Below are 14,063 nucleotides of genomic sequence, written 5' to 3' on the forward strand. Positions count from 1 at the left end.
ATGTTTCCAGCTGCTGTAACCAACCTCAGGAGAAAGATAATGTATCCTCACAAGTGCACAGAGCAGTGGAGTTTTGACTGTAAACAAGGGTAGTTTACTAACTTGTTTTCAGCAGCAGGTGAACTGTGAGACACACGTGACTATTCCGTATAGTGGCACAAGTTGGTGGCTGGATAAGTAAATAAGTGGCTATTTTCAGTCTGCGGTGGTTTTTTCTTGAGGTGAGCCCCTTGTCTGATGGGAGTGGTAATGGGGTTCTAGGTTAGCATGTTGTCAGCTAGTTCCAAGGTCTGTGAATAGTAGAGGTCTCTGAAAAGGTACGTTTGAGTTAATATAGAGGCATACAAGTGTTAATATGCTCCTTTTTAGTTAGAGACTCTTTATACCAAAGTCAAGTTTTAAGTATCCTGTAGGGTTTGGACCAGGGGTCTCAAAGTCCTGGCCCACGGGCCTTCTGTGGCCTGAGAACCTCCCCACTGAGTCCCATGGAGGAGAGACGCATGCAGCCACGCTACCCACTCTGTCTGCTGCAGGTGCCGCCCTCCGCAGTTCCCATTGGCTGGGGGTGAGGGACAGAGATACCATCACTAGTCATCGGGCAGAGTTAGCCATGGAGGCAGCATCATTAGTTGCCAGGCAGAGTCAGCCATGGAGGCAGTGTCACTTTTTTCCACAGTGTATATAAACAAGTCAAAATACTGAACACAACTATCTGATGCCCACCTTGCTGCAATCCTGAAAGTTTCAATTGCTCAGTCACTGAGGCCAAACATCAACAAACTGACAGAACTGAAGTGTTGCCAGGTGTCTGGCAAACACTAAAACACTCTGGCAGGTGAAGAATTGTATAAAGTTGTATGACAGTTTTATTATTTCTAAGAAATTTGAAATAAAAAATACAATATTATCGTTTTCTGAACACCATCATCAGTTACATTGTTGGCCCACTGGAAGAATTTGAGGACGGGCACTGGCCCTAAGGTAAATTGAGTTTGAGATCCCTGGTTTAGACAAACTTTATATTGGATGTGCACACTTAACATATATGACAAAGAATCTACCTGGAATGATTTCAGTGACCAAGTCCTTCCTTTCTGACAGGTGCGAAGAGTGGTACTAGAGTAAGGGAAATGAACAGTGACTTAGTCCTTCACATGTGAGGTACCACAGGAAGTTGTTTATCCTCCTAAGAGCATAAGAGCTGCTGAAGAAGGTTGTGAGGCATTTTGGTCTGTGGTAATGTTTGTATGGTGATGGTACTTAGTTCTAGGTTTCTTATTCATCAGATTCAGTTCGTTCAGTTTCCTTGCTTCCGTAGCATCTGCCTAAAATAGGGTCAAATGAGAATGGGTTGGCTGATAATTAATCTGGTTAAAACAGAGATGTATTTGTTTGGTTGGTAATCTAGAGAAATTAGTGAGGGTTGTAACTGCTCTACTTATTCATGAAATGAATCCCATCCATGCCAAAACAGCTTGGGGTAATTTGACCCCAAGATTTCTCTTGGATTCCCAACTAGCAAAAGGGGTTCATACAGCTTTTTGAATCTGTGGTTGGTTGAAGTGTTGCAGCCTTTCCTCACTGAAGCAGATCTCACGAGTCATCCATGACTCTATCACTTTCAGGCTTGGGCTACTTCATTGTCTCACAGTTAGGGTTATCCTTGAAGACCACTTGGAAACTTTAGCTAATGCTGAATGCAGTAGCAACATGCTCACAGCGCAGTGCATCGGCCATGAGCACATTAGGCCTGTGTGCCATCCACTTTACTGGCTTCCCATCTGCATCTGATTACAATTCAAATAATTAGTTTTAATCTACAAAATCTTCTGTGGTATGACATTTAGCTGTCTTAGAGTTTGCATCTCTTTCTGTGCACCAACATGTCAGCTGAGGTCTGCTGAGGAACTTCTGCTCACGGTCTTTATGTGATTAGAGGATTAGAGGTAGGGCATTTGTGATTTGTTTTGGAACTTTACTACCTCTGTCACATTCCAAGTTTGCTTCATTGTGAAGTGCAAGACCCCTGTCTTTGACAAAGCTTTCATTGTAATGAAAGCTACCTCTTTTACAGAAGAACATCCATACTGGGTCAGACCAAAGGTCCATCTAGCCCAGTATCCTGTCTTCTGACGGTGGCTAATGCCAGGTGCTTTAGAGGGAATGAACAGAACAAGTAATCATCAAGTGATCCATCCCCTGTTGCCCATTCCCAGCTTCTAGCAAACAGAGGCTAACGACACCATCCCTGCCCATCCTGGCTAATTGCCATTGATGGACTCCATTATGGACTTCATGAATTTATCTAGTTCTTTTTTTAACCCTGTTATAGTCTTGGACTTCACAACATCCTCTGGCAAAGAGTTCCACAGGTTGACTGTGGGTTGTGTGAAAAAATACTTCCTTTTTTTTGTTTTAAACCTGTTGCCTATTAGTTTCATTTGGTGACCCCTAGTTCCTATGTTATGAGAAGGAGTAAATAACACTTCCTTATTTACTTTCTCCACACCAGTCATGATTTGATAGACCTCTGTCATATCCCCCCTAACTAATTCATATCAGCCTAACTCTAGAAAAACTACTGACTGACTAGAATCATAGAATATCAGGGTTGGAAGGGACCTCAGGAGGTCATCGTGTCCAACCCCCTGCTCAAAGCAGAACCAATCCCCAACTAAATCATCCCAGCCAGGGCTTCGTCAAGCCTGACCTTAAAAACTTCTAAGGAAGGAGATTTCACCACCTCCCTAGGTAACACATTCCAGTGTTTCACCACACTCCTAGTGTAAAAGTTTTCCTAATATCCAACCTTATCCTCCCCCACTGCAACTTGAGACCATTACTCCTCGTTCTGTCATCTGCTACCACTGAGAACAGTCTAGATCCATCCTCTTTGGAACCCCCTTTCAGGTAGTTGAAAGCAGCTATCAAATCCCACCTCATTCTTCTCTTCCACAGACTAAACAATCGCAGTTCCCTCAGCCTCTCCTCCCCAATCATTTTTTAAAAAAGGAGTACTTGTGGCACCTTAGAGACTAACAAATTTATTTGAGCATAAGCTTTCGTGAACACGGCTGCTACTCTGAAACCAATAATTTTTGTTGCCCTCCGCTGGACTCTTTCCAATTTTTCCACATCCTTCCTGTAGTGTGGGGCCCAAAACTGGACACAGTACTCCAGATGAGGCCTCACCAATGTTGAATAGAGCGGAACGATCACGTCCCTCGATATGCTGGCAATGTCCCTACTTATACATCCCAAAATGCCATTGGCCTTCTTGGCAACAAGGGCACATTGTTGACTCATATCCAGCTTCTTGTCCACTGCAACCCCTAGGTCCTTTTCTGCAGAACTGCTGCCTAGCCATTTGGTCCCTAGTCTGTAGCAGTGCATGGGATTCTTCACTTGTCCTTGCTGAACCTCTTCAGATTTCTTTTGGCCCAATCCTCTGATTTGTCTAGGTCCCTCTGTATCCTATCCCTACCCTCCAGCCTATCTACCTCTCCTCCGAGTTTAGTGTCATCTACAAACTTGCTGAGGGTGCAATCCACACCATCCTCCAGATCATTTATGAAGATATTGAACAAAACCGGTCCGAGGCTTCATATATGACCACTGCAGCCTGATAACTAGAAAACAAGTTGGAATTGTGGAATAATTTTTGCTATTAAGTGTTGGCAATAAATATATAAAACAGATACCGAGCAGCTTGATTTTAATAAGCTAAATTGACTGTAGACCAGGGGTGGGCAAACTGTGGGCTGGATCTGGCTCCGTACGCTGCCCTCGCCTGCAGGCACCGCCCCCCGCAGCTCCCATTGGCCGGGAACAGGGAACTGTGGCACTCCCTCCCGCACCCCAACCCCCTGTCCCAGCCCTACATTCATGGCCCTGCATGCAATTTCCCCACCCAGATTTGGCCCTCTGGCCAAAAAATTTGCCCACCCCTGCTGTAGACAGAGATGGGAAAAATAAAATTGGATTGAAAATTTAGTAAACATGACCTAAGAAGAATGTAACACTGAGAATCATTTTGTAGAAACTCTTTTTTTTTCAGTGTGATTCTGTGAGGTCCTCTATGGAATTTTACAAATTGTTACTTTGCACTTTATAGGGTTTATAAGTCTTTTAAAATGTTTACAAATATTTCCTAAGCTTAGGAACTCTCCAAGAAATTATGTACTGAAGATTGTATCATACCTATTTTCCATATAAGAGATCATGTAATCTCTTTGTTCCTCAATTTACCTGTGAGTTACAGAGTGTATTGGTGGTAGAGCTACAAGTAGAACCCAGAACTCCTGACTCTCTATTCTTTCCTGTAATCAACAATCACTTTCTTTTTATGGGTATTTCATTTTCAGAGGTGTCTGCAATATTGGTACACTAGTAAGAGTCGTCACGTACTGTAATTCCACTTTCTTGTCCTCATGCTGAATGTGTGGGTAAATGTGAAGTTGCCTCTAGGGCTAGTGTGGCTGATTGTGATCTCTCATCACAGAGTGTAATCAGGAGTATGTCTACAGAGGTTGATGTAGTTTTACACCAATGTGGACTAAGGACTTAACTTCCATATGTACAATTTTTTTTGTGTTTTTAAGTTAAAAATTATTGAGGAAGAGGAGAAATTAAAGTTACTAGCAGATGTTTCCTTAATTATGGTTTCCATAGATTTCCACCTGCTGGAGAAAGAGATGTTAGTTTTGCTGTACATTGGAACTTTTATTCCCTGTGAAACCACATGATCAGATTGATAGTACTTTATCTCCATTATCCATGTAGTGACTGTCATATTCTTAAATGATGGTTATCAATGTCTCCATCTTGGAGCTTATAAATGTTTTGCTTCACAAAGAGGCAACACTGGATATAATTTCTGTTTCATATGCAGAGCCTTAGAGAGTAGGTTTTGTGTGTTTGGATTTAGATCTGTAATCAAAGCTGCACAGTCACTCAAAGTGAATTAGTTTTGATGTCTGTTGTGAGGCTGTAAAACAATTCTGACTACTGAGGTGAAAATTTGATGACTAAACCACTGAGCTGACCAGTTCCTTCAATTCTGCCTCTTTGGTAAGAGTAATTTTTTACTACTCTGTTTGAAGCTGTAGAAAATGGACATCCAGAAATTATAAAGCTTCTACTCCAACATGGAGCAAATATTAATGGATCCCATTCTTGGTCTGGATGGAATTCTTTGCACCAAGCTTCTTTTCAGGTAACCTATAAATTTATTATTTCATTTCCATGTAAATAGTGTGTTTTACCCTTTTAAAATGACAGGTTGTACAGTTTTTGCTTCTTACTCTGGTGATTTATGATTGTTAGGCTAGGGCAGAAAAGGCAGTCTAAATGCTAATGATCATTCTGAATATGTCATACTATGCTACAGCAGCTATAGAAGGTGTTGGGCAGCAATGATTATTTAAATATTAAAAGTACTGCATGTACTTAAGAAGTGATCAGATTTAACATTTGGGAAGTAAATCTGTTATAAGATACAATGAAAGTCTTCCCCCCAAAATTAAGTGTATCAGATGAGGTCAACCTGGTCTCTTCTCAATTTTTTTTTAATCCAGCATAAAAATTTATCAGACTTATAGTTCTAATATGCTAATTTAATTCTATTTATATTTATTGGACTGGGTAAATGTGCAATATGAAATTAAACCTATCTGATGATTCTGCCACAGACTTTCAGAATACCATAGAATATTGAATGTACTCTATATTTTAGATTTCTACACAGAGTAAGAATGAAAAAGTAGGGTTATATCAATTCCACTGCTTTTTTTTTCTAACAAAACAAAAATATATTTATTTCAGGGACATACTGAAATAATAAAATTGCTTCTTGAAAAAGGAGCAAACAAGGAATGTGTGGATGACTTTGGAATCACACCTCTGTTCATTGCTGCTCAGTATGGGAAGCTGGAGAGTTTACGTGTACTTCTATCACATGGTAATTTTCACCTTTCATTTAGCATTAGTAATATTTTTATAATGTTAGTGAAACATCAGCTATGAACTGGTATGTGAAATTATCACAAAATGCTTAAATTTTGCTATTCCGGTATCTTGCCTTGCTTTCCCTTGAGTCAGACCAAGAAACAGGACATAAAACATAAGTGCTTGTCTACAGTTGAAATGCTACAGTGACATAGGTGATCCACCTCACCAAAAGGCAGTAGGTAGGTCGATGGAAGAATTCTTGGGTTGACTTTGCTCTTTGCTCTATGTGCACCGGGAGTTAGGATTTTTTTACACCCGTGACTGACTTAGTTGGGTCGACCTGACTTTTTAGTTAGACCAGGCCTAAGTAAAGACCTAACCTAGGAAAGATTACGGTTCTGATTGTGAAACCCTTAATTACACTGAGTAGTCCTTTAGTACAGTGGTTCTCAAACTAGGGGTGCCGCTTGTTCAGGGAAAGCCCCTGGCGGGCCGGGCCGGTTTGTTTACCTGCCGTGTCCAAAGGTTTGGCTGATCGCAGTTCCCACTGGCTGCGGTTCACCGTTCCAGGCCAATGGGGGTTGCAGAAAGTGGTGCAGGCCAAGGGATGTGCTGGCCGCCCTTCCCGCAGCCCCCATTGGCCTGGAGCGGCGAACTGCGGCCAATGGGAGCTGTGATCAGCTGAACCTGTGGATGCAGCAGGTAAACAAACCGGCCCGCCCCGCCAGGGGCTTTCCCTGAACAAGCGGTGCCCCTAGTTTGAGAACCACTGCTTTACTACATGAGAAGTCCAATTCATTTCTATGGATTACTGCAGGAGCAATATACTACTCAGTGTGATTAAGGGTATCACAATCTGGCCCTAAAAGTTACAGTAGTAATTTCTTCAGAATCTCATACCAGCAGACCTTGGTGTGCATCTCTGAATAGTATGCTCTCACTAACCTTCCCACACAATCAAATGAAAATTAAACAGTCATTACGATTAAACTGTTGAGCACTCTAAACCTGCCAAAACATCACACACAGGTCAACAACTCTAGCATCTCAATACTTGTGGGGCACTATCTCCAGAAAGTAATTTCTAACAAAATAGTAACTAAATCTTTGCAATTTCTCCACAACGTCTGTCATTTATCTGGTATTGCCCTATTCTACTGCACAGTGAGACAAGTACTTCCCAATCTCATACAAAGTAATTTCTCTCATTTTACAGTAGGAGTAAGAAACCTAATGTAAAGTTCATCTGTAAAGGTGTAAATAAAAGTAATGAATCTGTGGTTTATAGTTCTGTTTATTAAGTATCTTCTACTATCAATGTATAATGCAGTGCTATACCAGAGTGCAAGCCCAACAATCTGCCAGCATAGCAGGATTATTGGCATGTTGAATGATGGGAATGTCTTCCTTTGAATGGAAGAAAGTGGTTCAGCTCTCCAGTGTGTAATGTTATTTTAGAGTTTATTTAATTTATTAGATACTAATTACTTGCAGTGTGCTGAGGATTGCATATTTTTCTGTATTTGTGATTAACTTTATGTTAATGCTTTACATCATTCATTCACTCTGTAACCTCAGCAGGGTTTCAAGTGACCCTAAAGGAGAATTTTAAGGGACTAGCATTTGACAGTGTTTTCTCCCTGTCAAATTTAAATGAAAACCAAAAATACTTTGAGAACTTTAGTTCTAATCACTTTAGTATATGGGCAATTTGAAAACATGTAGCAGGTTAGTAAAATAAATATGATTCTTCTTCGAGTGCTTGGTCATGTGGATTCCATTGTAGGTGTGTGCGCGCGCCCACATGCACAGTCGTTGGAGACTTTTGCCTTAGTGATGCCTGTAGGGCTAGCTATGGTGCCCTCTGGAGTGCCACACTCATGTGTTGGTATATCAGGTGCCGCCGGTCCTGCGCCCTTTCAGTTCCTTCTTACTGCCCGGGGTGGTCAGTCGGAGCGCCTCTGTCCCTTGCTTCTCAAGCGGTCAGCGGTTTCTCTTCTATCTTAGCCTTGTGCTTCTAGGGGTAAATAGTTTAATCATTTGTTAGTTGTTAAGTACCCGTTAAGTGTTTAGTTAGTGTCCTGGCAGGGACTTTGCCCCAGGTGGGGCATGCCCCGGTCTCTGGGTTTCAAGCCCTGCTTTTCGTGTAATGGGCCTATGTCTGGCAATGACTTACAAAAGGATTCACTCCTGGGGAGTTCCTCCCCCCAAAAGGACCTGTCACCGACTCCAGGGAGTGGTAGAGGGCCCAAGCCGACAGCATAGTCGATGCGCTCTGAGCCCCCAGCGCCTAGAGAGCTAAGAGTGCCTCTGTCACAGCTGGTACCACATATGGCAGTGGAACCGGCTAAGGCTCCCCATGAGGGCAAGCCCGCCAGCAAGGCCTCACACAAAACAAGCGAGTGCCACCGGTCCCCAGGGCCAAGACAGAGCCCTAGGTTGCCACATTCTTGATCTCCACATCAGCCCAGGTCTCCGGCTCACCGCTAGGAGTCATCAGCTCCGCGCTCCCGATCCCCGTCTTCGCGCCGGAGCTCACCCAGGCGTCGATCTCCCCAGCACTAGTCTTCGTCGCGTTGTTGGTTGCCGTTGCTGAGACCTCGAGGTTACTCCCTGGCACGGCACCACTCGCTCTACTCCTGGCACCGATTGGACCCTTCCCAGCACCGGTCACTGGCGGTGACAGTGAGCCGCCAGACCCAAGCCTCCACAGCCCCGCCTTGTTCACTGGAGGGTGACGACTTCTCCGGCTCGGAGGCGCATTTCAGTCCCTCACTCAGACAGCATTGTGATTGGGCTCCGGAGGGTGCATTCGCGGCGTTGGTGCTGATCTGGCAGCAGGGCCAGTGGCTGACCCAAAATGGCCTTATTGGAATGTCTGGGTGTTCCCGTCATGCCATTGCCCCACTCCTGCCAGCCCTCAGTCACCGCGTCAGACAGGCCAAAGTTGCCACCCACAATGACGATGACACCGGGTTTGGTGCAGGACACTCCGGCAGCCGCCGTGGATGAGGAGCCGGTACCCCTCCTTCCCCCCAAGGCCACCCTCTCTGACGGGCGAGGACACCACCAGACCACCCCCGGTCATCCGATTAACCTCCTCCCCTCCAGATGAGGCAGTGGCAGGCCCCTCCAGAGCTAGCCTGACAGACAGTTTTAGGGAGCATCAGGCGCTGCTCCGCAGGGTGGCTTCCAACTTGGGCCTCAAGGCAGAGGAGACGCAGGAGCAGACAGACACATTGTTTAATGGGCTCTCAGCATCTGCCCTGGCCTGCATCGCGCACCCGGTACACGGGGGGGCGGGGGAGGGGGGGTCCTGAATATTCCCAAAAACATCTGGCAAACTCTGTCCTCCATCCTGCCCACCTCTAAGAGGGTGGAAAAGAAGTACTTCATCTTCACAAAGGGGTTCGAGTACTTGTACACCCACCCGTCACTGGGATCGTTGGTTGTGGCGGCGCCAATGAGAGGGACAAACGGGCTCACCAGTTCCACCCCTAAAACTAAGGAGGCCAAAAGGCTGGATTTGTTTGGTTGCAAAATTTATTCTATGGCCAGCCTAAAGTTTTGGGTGCTGAACCGCCAGGCCCTCTTGGGTTGCTATAATTTTAACTTGTGGGACAGCACGACCTACGACCCATGACCTTCACATCAATGTCAGGGAGCTCAGAGCGGTTCGCCTGGCCTGCCAGACTTTCCTCCCCCACCTGGAAGGCAAGGTGGTACAGGTCCTGACGGACACTAGTGCCACAATGTATTACATCAGCAGGCAGGGTGGCGCCAGGTCTTGGACCTTTGTCAGAAAGTGCTCAGCCCCTGGGACTTTTGTGTGTGGCATGCCATTCATTTGGTGGCTGCCCACCTGCCCGGAACCAAGAACGTCCTGGCAGATTGCCTCAGCAGGACCTTCTCTTTTCATCACAAATGGTCGCTCCATCTGGAGGTGGTCAGCCTAATCTTCTGCAAGTAGGGGACTCCCCGGGTGGACCTGTTCGTGTCCTAGCAGAACAGGAAGTGCCATGTGTTCTGTTCTCTGCTGGGCGGAGACAAGGGCTCCCTGTTGGACGCCTTCCTGATCCCGTGGTTGGGAACTCTGATGTATGCCTTCCTGCTGATACCATTAATCCACAAAGTCCTGCTAAAGGTGAAGCAAGACAAAGTGACAGTCATCCTCATAGTCCCAGTGTGGCCCCGTCAGCACTGGTTCGGCATGTTGCTGAGTCTTTCGGCAGCCACCCCGCTGCAGCTGTGTCTTCAGCCAGCTCTGCTGTCCCAGAACCATGGCAATCTACTGTAGCCAAACCTGGTGGCGCTGCACTGGATGCCTGGCTACAGTGTGGCTAAGTGGCAAAGAACGGCGGTGTTCCGCTGGTGTCCAGCAGGTCCTGCTGGGCAGCAGGAAACCCTCCACCAGGGCTAGCTACATGGCAAAGTAGAAACGGTTCTCATGTTGGGCCTCTGGTCACCACATTTGTGCAGAAGAGGCCCCACTGCAGGACATCCTGGACTATTTGCTGCACCTTAAGCTCCAGGATCTGTTACTGTCTTTGGTCTAGGTACACCTGGTGGCCATTTCAAGGCAGGTTGGTCTTCGCCCATCACATGATGGCATGGTCATCCTGCTTCCTCCTGTTTTTCTCCTGGAGGGTCTCCATTCCATTACCGCCCTCCTGCCCCTCTGTTGGCAAGAAGGAACTGAGAGGGCGCAGGGCCGGCAGTGCCTGATATACAGTGTCATGAGTGCGGCACTCCAGAGGGTGCTACAGCTGGCCCTACAGATACCACTAAGGCCAAAGTCTCTGACGACTGCACATGTGGGCGCATGCACACCTACAATGGAATGGACATGAGCAACACATCTCGAAGAACCACAGTTACGAAAGGTAGGTAACCGTTTTTTCTTTAATACCTGTGGAAAAACTTCTGAATGATGAAGCAATTTTGTGAAGGCCAGTGCCTAATTAATGCTGTAATTTGTTTATTCACTTTTGTGTTTTTGCTCTCTTATGATAATCAGGCATCATATTATATGTTTTATTCTGTTAGGTGCAAATGTCAATTGTCAAGCCAAGGACAAAGCCACTCCATTATTCATTGCTGCACAGGAAGGCCATGCTGAGTGTGTGGAACTATTGTTATCAAAAGGGGCCAATCCAAATCTCTACTGTAATGAGGAGGAATGGCAGTTGCCTATTCATGCAGCAGCCCAAATGGGCCATAGCAAGTAGGTGATATAAAAATCTAATAAACGATTCTGCTTACTAAATGGTAATCAAGAATGAGAATTTTCAACTATAAATGGAAGGGAAATAATATGTTATGGACTCTGTTTTTTAGTTTAGAATTTCTAATTCTCTTCACATTACAGTTTCAAAGCCTGACCCTGCAGCTCTTGTCCATGTGGAACTCTCATTGAAGTACAGTAAGCAGACATTTTGCATCGGAGCCTGATCCAACTCCATTGAAGTCAGTGGATGTCTCACAGAGAGAGGGGCTGCAGGATCAGACATCTGCTCACCTGATAAGCATATTACTGTTTTGTTTATTTTATGTTTTAGGTGTAAATAATGATAAAATATGCTTGTCCAAAACTCTTTAGGAGCCCTTAATGAGAAATACAGTTGTAAATGATAACCATAGAGCAGCAAAAATAATCATCTACAAATAATGAATAACTAAATGAACCAGTAAATCAAAGCAGCAGAACAATCCCTTTAATCCACCCAAGAACATAGCTCCACCCCCTCCTCCCAAACAGCAAAAAAAAAAAAAAAAAAAAAGGGCTTTTGCAGTAGAGTAGGTCATCAAATTTGAGGTATTTCACAGGAAGGTTGGGGGAGAAGCAAGTTTCAGACCCCCAGGTTCTCACAGCAATCCCTCTGCCGGTAGCCTCCATCTCTGTTATAAATGGGGGATCCAACTAGAGTGGGTTCACTGAGCACAGTTTTGGCTGTATATTACAGGGAAAGAGGCACATTCTCATTTTCCAGGCCATTTAGGGCTCTATAGTTCATGATCAACACCTTAAACTCCACCTGAAGAGCCAGCGCAGTTCCCGGAGCACTGGTGCCACATGTTTCCACAGAGATGCCCCACTCACTAAATGACCTGCTGCACTCTGCACCAGCTTCAGTCTGTGAATGATTTTAAGGTGTAGACCCATGTAGAGTGCATCTTGGGGGAGGGAAGGGGGAAGGGGAGTACGGAAAACAGTGACAAGGTCCATTTGTGAAATAAAGGATGCAACTTCCTAGCCAGCCTGGTTATAGCTGTCTAACAGTCTCTGTGGGGGGTCTAACATCATCAAGTGTCAAGCTCTGATGACCAGTGGCAGAAACCCTCAGTCAAAAGGGCTGATATTGCCTCTGCCATGTCCTCCAGCTGCTTCACCCAAGCCACAATCACCTGAGCCTTGTTTGGACTGAGCTTCAGCCAGCTCACTCTCATCCATTCTCCAACCTCAAGAAAGCATTGGCTGAGGAAACCTCATTGTCTGGGGTGTCATAGATGAGGGGTTCTCAAACGGGGTCGTGACCCCTCAGGGTGGTTATATGGGGCTCATGAGCTATCAGCTTCATGGGGCTGACAGCTCCCAGACCCCATTAAATTAAATTACCCACCAGTTTTTAAAGTAAAGGAGGGAGTCACACTTAGAGGCTTGCTGTGTGAAAGGGGTCACCGATACAAAAAGTTTGAAAACCACTGAGAGAGACCCATACATTTGGTTGTCATCAGTATACTGAAAACACTGCACGCCCATATATGTCTGGTTTGGGTGGGGAAGAGAGATGTCAGCATGACATACTGCAGTAACCTGCACTTGAGAGCCCTTTGGGAAGAGGAGCAAGTGCCCATAATTATGTGGTGCAATCTAGGCAAGAGAAAACAAAGCTACAGAAGAGCAGAACTCTCCTCTCCCACCAAAGTTTGTAGGTGAGTGAACAGCATTTCACAATCAGTGGAATGTAATAATACCTGCATGGGAGCCTGATCTTCATCCATTGCCAGGAGATCATTGATCAACATGACCAGTGAAGTTTCTGTGTTCCAACTGATAAGGGAAAAGACGTTTCAGAGGAATCTAGATAGTGTGAGAGATGTCTCGCCACAACTACTATCTTACTCAAAAATGGAAGATGAATTGGCAAGATTGTCAAGGCATGGCTCCTTGAGCAAAGACTGTGTTAATACTTCCTTCAAAGCAACAGGCAGGCAGCTCTCTCTAAGAGAAGCTTTGACAATTTCCATCTGCAAAGTACCCAGTACTTCCTTACTGATCGTCATTAATCAGGAAGGATATGGGTTCAAAGTACAGGGTGTGACACCAAATTCTCCCACCACATCCAATGCCTCACTGAGCGCCATGGGGCTGAATTCAAGAATCCCCTTTGTCTACAGTTTGTTAAACCAAACCTCCAGGTCTGAACACCCACTCCTACTACTTTGTAAAAGTCTAGATCCAAACTTTGAAGAACAGGCATATCTCTATATCAGTGTAAACCAATCCCTGACTAAAACTAATTAGAATCTGAGATATTATTACAAATACATCAATTCCAGCTAATTTTGAATAACAAATCGTAAAAGATGTTTAGAAAATAATTTCAGTAAATTTGCAGACAGTTTTACATTGATGATACTAACAGTTCCATATGCTTAAGCATATTAGAATTTTTTTATGTCAAAATGTCTGATATTATGAATGTTCTTTTTTTTACATATTTATTTAATTAAAAGGATGTGATTACATTTCAGGTCTGATTTTGTTTTAAACAATAATGTCCATGGGAAAAATAGCCGGGAAAAATAGCCGGGAAAAATAACATCTAACTGTTCCATATATGTGAAAAGATTCCACAATAAACATAGTTTTAAATGTTACAGCATATTGGGATTACTAATACCAGTTACTGATCGGACCTGTGACACAGGAAAAGACAAAGTGAGCCCTGTCTATTCAGCAGTTTACGGTGGTAATGAAGAGTGCTTGGAAATGTTACTTAAAAAAGGCTTCAGCCCAGATGCTCAGAAGTGCCTAATCTTTGGCTGCGTATCACCTATGTGCATGGTTTTCCAAAAGAAGTATGTATATCTCTTGTGTTTTTTCATTTGTC

The 14,063-nt window shown here is 44.6% G+C and overlaps 1 protein-coding gene across 1 annotated transcript in view; it reads left to right on the plus strand.

Annotated features, from left to right (window-relative positions):
• The window catches only part of ASB3 (ankyrin repeat and SOCS box containing 3), a 126,797-nt gene that overhangs the window by 80,632 nt on the left and 32,102 nt on the right, over positions 1–14,063 (plus strand). The window contains 4 exon segments of the mRNA XM_074949404.1: positions 5,103–5,215; positions 5,824–5,959; positions 10,996–11,173; positions 13,834–14,031. Of these exon segments, the coding sequence (XP_074805505.1) occupies positions 5,103–5,215; positions 5,824–5,959; positions 10,996–11,173; positions 13,834–14,031 (625 nt within the window).

The sequence above is a fragment of the Natator depressus genome, chromosome 3, assembly GCF_965152275.1.
Source record: "Natator depressus isolate rNatDep1 chromosome 3, rNatDep2.hap1, whole genome shotgun sequence".
Taxonomy (NCBI): domain Eukaryota; kingdom Metazoa; phylum Chordata; order Testudines; family Cheloniidae; genus Natator; species Natator depressus.